This window comes from Apis dorsata, unplaced genomic scaffold (assembly GCF_000469605.1).
Source record: "Apis dorsata unplaced genomic scaffold, Apis dorsata 1.3 scaffold_758, whole genome shotgun sequence".
NCBI lineage: Eukaryota > Metazoa > Arthropoda > Insecta > Hymenoptera > Apidae > Apis > Apis dorsata.
The window spans coordinates 368,772-376,997 of record NW_006263911.1 but is presented as its reverse complement, the minus strand read 5'-3'; the positions used below and the strand labels follow the sequence as shown (position 1 = coordinate 376,997).

The 8,226-nt window shown below is 20.8% G+C and overlaps 3 protein-coding genes across 3 annotated transcripts in view; all 3 read left to right on the top strand.

Moving 5' to 3' along the window:
- LOC102675745 (farnesyl pyrophosphate synthase-like) overlaps positions 1-8,226 on the top strand; it is a 50,363-nt gene that overhangs the window by 2,544 nt on the left and 39,593 nt on the right. The gene's annotated exons all lie outside the window — the stretch shown is intronic.
- On the top strand, positions 1,730-2,459 carry LOC116186477 (farnesyl pyrophosphate synthase-like). The gene is made up of 3 exons (XM_031513845.1): positions 1,730-1,820; positions 2,046-2,157; positions 2,236-2,459. The coding sequence occupies exons 2-3, from the start codon at positions 2,110-2,112 to the stop codon at positions 2,443-2,445; spliced, it is 258 nt and encodes an 85-aa protein (XP_031369705.1). The 5' UTR covers positions 1,730-1,820; positions 2,046-2,109; the 3' UTR covers positions 2,446-2,459.
- Positions 5,949-8,226, top strand: part of LOC102674620 (farnesyl pyrophosphate synthase-like) — a 6,463-nt gene continuing 4,185 nt past the window's right edge. The window contains exons 1-2 of the mRNA XM_031513843.1: positions 5,949-6,109; positions 7,468-7,606. Coding sequence (XP_031369703.1) covers positions 5,949-6,109; positions 7,468-7,606 — 300 coding nt within the window. The remainder of the gene's footprint in view (positions 6,110-7,467; positions 7,607-8,226) is intronic.

Below are 8,226 nucleotides of genomic sequence, written 5' to 3'. Positions count from 1 at the left end.
GATCAGTTAACAGAAGAAAATATTCATTTAGCTCGTATCCTAGCCTGGTGTATAGAAATAGTATTTTTTTATTTTATTTCTTTTTTTCATTTTACATTATTTTAGAATTTATTGTTTTTCAGTTCACTAACATTTCTATATTCATTACATTATTCATTACTACATTAGTAATAAAAAAGTTATATTTATAAGTAATAAAAAAATTGATCTTATACAATTATTTAATATTTTAAACTAATATTATTTCTTTCTAGCTTTATAAAGTTTATATATATGTATATATATAATTGTTATTATAGATGCTTGCATTTCACACAATGGCAGATGATATTTTAGATCATGCAAACATGCGACGAAATCAACCAACCTGGCATGTAAAAGTTGGATTAAGTGCAATTAATGATGCTTTTATTATGGAAACATGTATATACAAGCTTATTAAGAAACATTTTAAATCGAAAAATTGTTATGTAGATATCGTGGATATATTTTTGAAGGTATCAAATTTTTTTATTTATATAAACAGTGCTCAAAAAAATAATTATTGTATTCATATATTAATTCATTATTAATTGTTTATACTAAAGTCAAAATTATTATTTTTTATTGTTCAGTCTCAATTTTGAAAGAAAATAATAATAATGATAATGAAATCATCTTTTTATGAAAATTGAAAATTTAAAAAAAAATTTTGTCGTATAATTTTTTCATATACAAAACTCATCTAAAAAATAGTGCATATTTGTCTATAATTCCAAAATAAAAAAAGAGCATTGTATATCAAATTATTGTAATTTCTTTACAAATATATAAAAAATATATAAAAAATAGTTTTGTTTAAATTAATCATTTATAAATAGTTCATGAACAACATTTTATAATGGATTTTTTTCACATTTCGAGAAAAATCATCAGAATATTCATTTTATTGATATGAAGAACAATAAAATAAAGGAAATGATGAAATTTTAGATTTCAATGAATAATGTTAAGCAATGAATAATGTTTCATTAGCAAAATGAAAACACATATCACATATTAAGAAAATTTATATTCTTATATTAAAACTGTTGAAAAATAAACATTCTGAAGCTAATAAATTTTGTTTTCATTCTTATTTTGATATTCTTAAATACTTGACTTTTTATTTTCGAGATATAAATAAATATACATTAAGTACTTTTTAATTAATTCTTATTTCATTTTCATTTACATTTTTTTTATATTTTTATAAAAGTTAATAAAATTGTGTGTCTTCCATAAATTAAAATAAATATATTGAATTAATTAATATGTATAAAATATTATTTACTAAATTAAAAACATAAGTATTGTTGATTCTATCGAGTAATTTATTCATTCTCTATTTTTTAATAAGTATTTTATCAATTCTAATAAAAATCTTTTCATTAAAAATATTAATATATATATAAATTATTATGTATAAATATAAAAAATATGTATAATATTATTTTAAAACGATTTCCTACATAAAAAAATACTTACAATATAATATATTTTAAGAATGTGTACAACAATTTTGAATTTTGCTGAACGTATACATTTTATTCTGTATAAATTTAGATTTTATAATAATTAAAACAATTATTATAATTATATAAATATAATTTATCAAATATTTGTGTAATTTGCAGTATCATAGAAAAACAATGCATGGTCAATGCTTAGATATATTAATATCGACACATTGGGAAAAAAAAAATTTTAATCTTTTTTCAATAGACCGATACAATACTTTAGTAAAATATAAAACATCTTACTTCTCATTTATACTTCCATTCAGTCTTGCTATGCGTTTCGTAAGTATATTTAATTGCATTATTTGATTTTATTAATTCTTATAACTATAATATTTATATTAGAAAAGTATAGATTTTTCCATTCTTTTTTACTTACATTACTTTAATTATATATTGTTCATAGGCTGGCATAATCGATCCAGAAATGCATAGGGAAGCAGAAAAAATTCTGATAAAAATAAGTCATCTTTTCCAAGTACAAAATGATTTTTTGGATTATTACAGTAAAGAAGAAATCGGAGGAAAAAGTGGAACTGATATACAAGAAGGAAAATGTACATGGCCCATTATGATTGCATTGCAGCGAGCTACAATTGAACAAAAAAAAATTTTAAAAGTAAATTTGTCATTATTAATATTTCAAATTTATTTTCTTCTAATAGAATAAATTACTAATAATATTAATATAATCTAGGAATGTTATGGAGTAGCTGATGAAGAAAAAGTAAAACAAGTGAAAGAAATTTATGAAGAGATAGGTATATCAAATATCTATTTGGATTACGAAGAAGAAATGCATAATTTATTGAATACATATATACAACAATTATCTTCGAAACTTCCAATTGAATACTTTTTATACTTACTCGCTACATCATGTAGTAAAATAGAACGAGAAGATTAATTGTACAAGATATTTGAAAAATATAGGATCACACTTCGATTCAGAAATTCTTAAGATAATATTTTCTTATATATTCTTTTATTGATATATTATTTGAGCGATATTTTTTGTGCAAAAATTTTCCTTCTTATCTTATTAAATTATTAACGATAAAATACTGCTCTATCACAGAGTACATACGTGTAAAGTCGTATTGAGTCCATGTCGATTAAACAGGAATAAATTGACTCAATATATCGAAAAAACTGTATTACATGTAACAAATATTTTTATTTAATAATAAAAAAAATATATGTTTTGAGTAAAAAGGAATAAATTATATTACATTAACTATATTATATTAACTACATTAAATTGAAAAGTATTGACTAAATAAATAAAATCAATCATTCAAGAAAATTCTTGAAATCTCTTTTCGTAATCTCCTTTTCCTATCTTTTTTTTAATATTAATTATGGTACTTTAATATCTGATGATATTTTATTATCTTATAATAATATAATATAATAAACTTATATTTGACAGATTTGCATAACAATTAACTGATTATAGATAAAACATATATACATGTATACAACTGAAAAATAATGACACAGAAAAGATAAAAACACGAAATATGTATTCAATGTATCATTCAATCAATCGTATTTATCATTCACTTCATTGCATGGTCAAAAATTAACTCTAATAATTTATAGTGGCATATAATCGATTGTTCCGTTTCAAATAGCCTACGAGTAGCCACCTTGACAATTTGTGACTAGTGATTAGTCAATATTTTTTTTGTTGATATGAACTCGTCAATAAAGGGTTTTAAGAAAAATACTGTTGGATATTATCTTAGGAATCTATTAATCGTCGTTTCTGTTGAATAGTTAATTAACATTTTTCTGTTGAGTAGTTAATAATGGTAAATTATTGTAATAAAATCGATACAATATTCTAATAAAACATAAAACATAAAACATGTTACATCTCTTTTATACTTTTATCTAAGTAATCTAAACGATTACAAGTATTATTAGTATCTTCGAAAATACAGTCGTTCAATGTTGTCCGAACTTTTAAAGTAAAAATTAAAAATTGCTCTTTCGTTTAATTTCGTTAAACAATGTCGTTAATTTTGAAACTAGAAGCATCGTGCCGAATAAAATTCAATCTTGCTATGCATTTCGTAAATATATTTAATTATATTTGATTTTAATAATTAATATAATTTTAATATTTATATTATAAAAATATAATTTTTTTTTACTTACTTTCTTTTTTACTTATTTTATTATATATTATTCATATGATGACATAATCGATCCAAAAATGAATAAGAGAAGTAGAAAAAATTTTAATTTTGAAAAATAAATTAAAGATGAAAACAATAAACGTTATATTTTACAAATATTAAAAGAATAACAATTCAATATTGTTCGCTCTCGTAGTGAACTGTTAAGTATATGTATACATGTGTCGAATGCTATTCGACAGAGAATGTGTGTGTGTGTGTGTGTGTGTGTGTGTGTTCATGTGTGAAGAAGCTGGCCTCGTGATTGTTACTATATTTCCTAAAAATGGAAAGTGGACTACAAACGATTACACGTGTGGTGCGTGTGGCTATAAGAAAGCAGAGTCTCTCGCAATGTCACAATGTAATCATATCTAATGATGGTAAAGGACGATATTTAATTGCAAACAAACTATCTATTGTCATGTCCGGCATTCATATTGCGACATATTCATAATGAATCTTTATTTACAAGTTAAACTCATGCCCTTAGAAAATTCTTTTCTAATTGAATTGAAAAAATCACGATGAGACATGATAATATCAATAATAATAGTATCAGTAATGATAATACTTAATTCAAATTAAAGGAAAATTTCTTAAATTAGTAATTAATATACAAAGATATCAAGATGTCGACAATCAAGAATTAATCAGCATATACTTATTATAAATTTTTTCGAATTATCACATTGATCGCCGTTGAATCAATAGTGAAATGTCATCTTTAGGATTGGATTCCACTCTAACCAAGCTAAAGTGTAGTAAAAATATACAATTTTAAATGTCAATTTTAAACTCTTCTCGAAAACGGTAATCTTCTCAGATAATATCTTTTGTTTAGATTTAATAGAAGTGGACGACCAATAACGACGATAAATAATAATAGAAAAAGATTTCTATGCAAGAAATTATTTTTTCAAATAAATTGTTATAAATCTCGGGAACCAATAAATGCTCGGGAATATTAACAAAAGACTTTGATAATACATAAATATTAATAATCTTTTAATATCAATTTAATATAGATTCTAACAGTATAGATTTGGAATAGACATTTACAATTAAAATTTTTATTTTCATTTTTTTTTAAATAAAACAAATACATATATATTATATATATAAATATATATTTATATATATTTAGATAAAGATATTTATATATTTGATATATCTTTTTTCTTTCTACGAGAAGAATTTTTTACATTTAATTCTTTTTTCAACAAAAAAACGGAAATTTATATTTTCACGATATTTTAGCTTTCAAAATATAATGAGAGGAACATATATATAAAACTATATCGATTAAAAATTTTTTGTATTTTTTGTATTAAAAAAAATATTGATTTTTTAATAATATGAATAAAATATAATATAAAACAGATTCTATAATTTTTTTCTGGTGAAATCATATTTCTGATTTATTTTGAAATTAATCTTGAAATTAAATACAGTTTTTTTTAGAAAATAAAGAAAATTTAATTTTATAATTTTTTATTTACAAATTTTTAAAAATTTTTGCAATTTTTGCAATTTTTGTAACTTGGATTATTGATTCTTAGTTTTCAATGATTATATAATTATTAATAATGATGATGAGAGTTATAAAAAAATATATATTTTTGATAAATTATGAAAATAAGTTTTTGCATTAAAAAATAATTATTTATTGTGACGAATATGTTCATATCGAAATATAATATAATGTTAATCGTTTATATAAATTGGTGCGAATATATTTATATTAGATATGTTAGATTTTTTGTAATGTTAGATTTTATTCATATTATTATAGATATTATTCATATTTATTCATATTAATTCCTTGAAATTGATAAATAAAAATATGGAAATGGTTAACTATGTACATATACAACAGTATCTTTAGCAATTAACTTCGAATAACAATTATCATCTACCAAAATAGATGACATAATAGCAAAGAAGCAAAAATTAATATAACTTCATATTAATATTATTTGAAATTCCTTCTTCGGATCACCTGTATGGTCCAATAACTGTAACGGTAAAAAATCCGTAACAAAATGAGAAAAAATTATGGACATTATTGTTGCACAACTTGACACCCCTCCTTCGCGTCACGAAGGATAATAACGGTAACCTAGGCTATATATTAAAGCCGACTGAGCACAAAAGTTGCAGTATCAAAAAAAATAAGTTATAGTTCATTTATTGATATAATTCGATATAATTTTTTATAGAAATGTTTTATATTTTATCAAGATATATCAATTTGTGCGAACGAAATATACAAAAAATCTTCAATTCTATAAATATTAGAAAAAATTCATTATGGTGGAAATGTCAAGAATCAAGAATAGGATACTCTTGTTATAAAATAAATACACCATTAAAATATCATACGTGAGTAAAAATATTTTTATTATAATTTTTTTATTATATATTTTATTATAAATCGAAAGGAAATGTTCAATTTTATCTCTCAAAAAAAATACGTTTAAATATATATACAGCGATATATATTTTATCATATTATTATTCTCTTTAATTTTTATTAATTTAATTTAATTTTAATTTAATTTATTATATTCTATTTAATTATAAAATTAATATTATTAAGCATTAAATAATTAATTAATAATATTATATAATACCGTATTTATTTTATCATAATTATATTGTATTATATTCATTACTGTGTATAGTCATTTATATATGAATATAAGAGATTGTTTGAAAAATATGAGATCATTATATCATTATCAAATATCAATTCTCTATTGAAAATCAGTAACTAACTTTTCACAATATTTTTTTTTGCAAGCTAATACCTGCAAAAAAACTTGCGAGAAAATTTTTTTGATATAAGAAGATCATTATTAAATTTTGCGAGCACTTATTATTTGCGAACATTTAAATTTTAACTTTGAAAAGTTTGATTAAAATGGTATGAAATAATAATCTTAATTTTTTATTTTATTAAAAATTTAATTTTATAACAAATATAACCCTGCATTTGATGAGATTCAATCAATTCTCTACTGTTTATCATTTTTGAGCAATAATCGTCTCAAGGTTAATTCGCATAATTCTGGTTAGATTTGAAATTGTCATTATTTAGCGGATGCAATAACATTTTCAACGTTACTGACTATGATATTCACGGACTTTTTAAATTCACCATGAAGGGATTTCCATGGACTTAAATTTAGCTTTTTGAATTATAATATAAATTCGATTTCTTTAACTTATATGAATAATTTAATTAGTTTATACACAATGCCACAATCAATTATACTACACATTCCATGATAGATCCAAATTTTATTCTAATGAAATTTTATGAAAATATATTAACAGTCTATTAGAAAAATAGTTTTATATCGAATAGGAAATTCATATTTAAGTTATTGTACGATGTAAATCGTTATGAAAGCTATGTCGTAACATTTTAACATTATTTATCAATTCAATTTTCTTTTTGTAATTGGATTATTTAAAAAATAAATAATATACAAAAAAAAATAGCAACATTAAACAATGCATAATGTAAGATATCAAATCGAAACAATATATTCAAAATTCATTAGAACAAGTGATATCTCTTTATTTCATAATAATAAACTTTTCATTTAGCAATAAAATTATTTCATATGAGAAGTAAATAAAGAATATATAAGAATATAATAGAAAACTATTAATTGTTTAAATTATATAAATGATTTAAAAATAAATATATTAATAAAATTTCTTTGTTTTAGATCAAATAATATACAAGAATATGTCAATTCGTTTAAAAATGAAAGAAACAAATTAATGGTTATGTGGCCCGATATTGTTCATGAATTGACGGAAGAAGATATTAAAGAATTACCAGATGTTAAAAAATGGACAAAAGAGGTATCTATTTTTTTTTCTCTTAAATTATATAAATAAAAAATGTGGTATAAAATATACCATCAAGTAATCATATAATTTCGAATCGTGTATCATAATTTTTAGTGTATAAAATGTACAAATTAGTATAAGAATTAAATTTTATTAAAAACTTAAATCTTATCGAACATAAGCACTTCCTTTCTACGTAATTTATAAATTAAATTATTGCTTTTTTGAACGTTATCACAAAAAATAATATATTATACAAATTGTATTTACACTTGAATTAATAAATTATGCTAATCCTGATGATATTTTATAAATATTTAACAATTTTTTTTTATAACGTTTCTTATTTTTAATTTCTTACTTTCATTTTTATTTAACATTATACTTATAATTTCAATTTTCTCAAATATTGTTTCAAAATAATTGATACAATTCAAAATTAAAATAAAATACTAATTCAAAATAATCAATGTATAATTAGAAATATATAAAAAAAAACCGCATTATTTAACATTAGAGAACATTTAAAAATATTATTGTACAGAAATTAAAGAAAACTTACCATTATCGATAGATATTAAAAAAAAAAAACCGGTTTGTATATGATAAGCATAATCGAAAGTTAAAAAAAG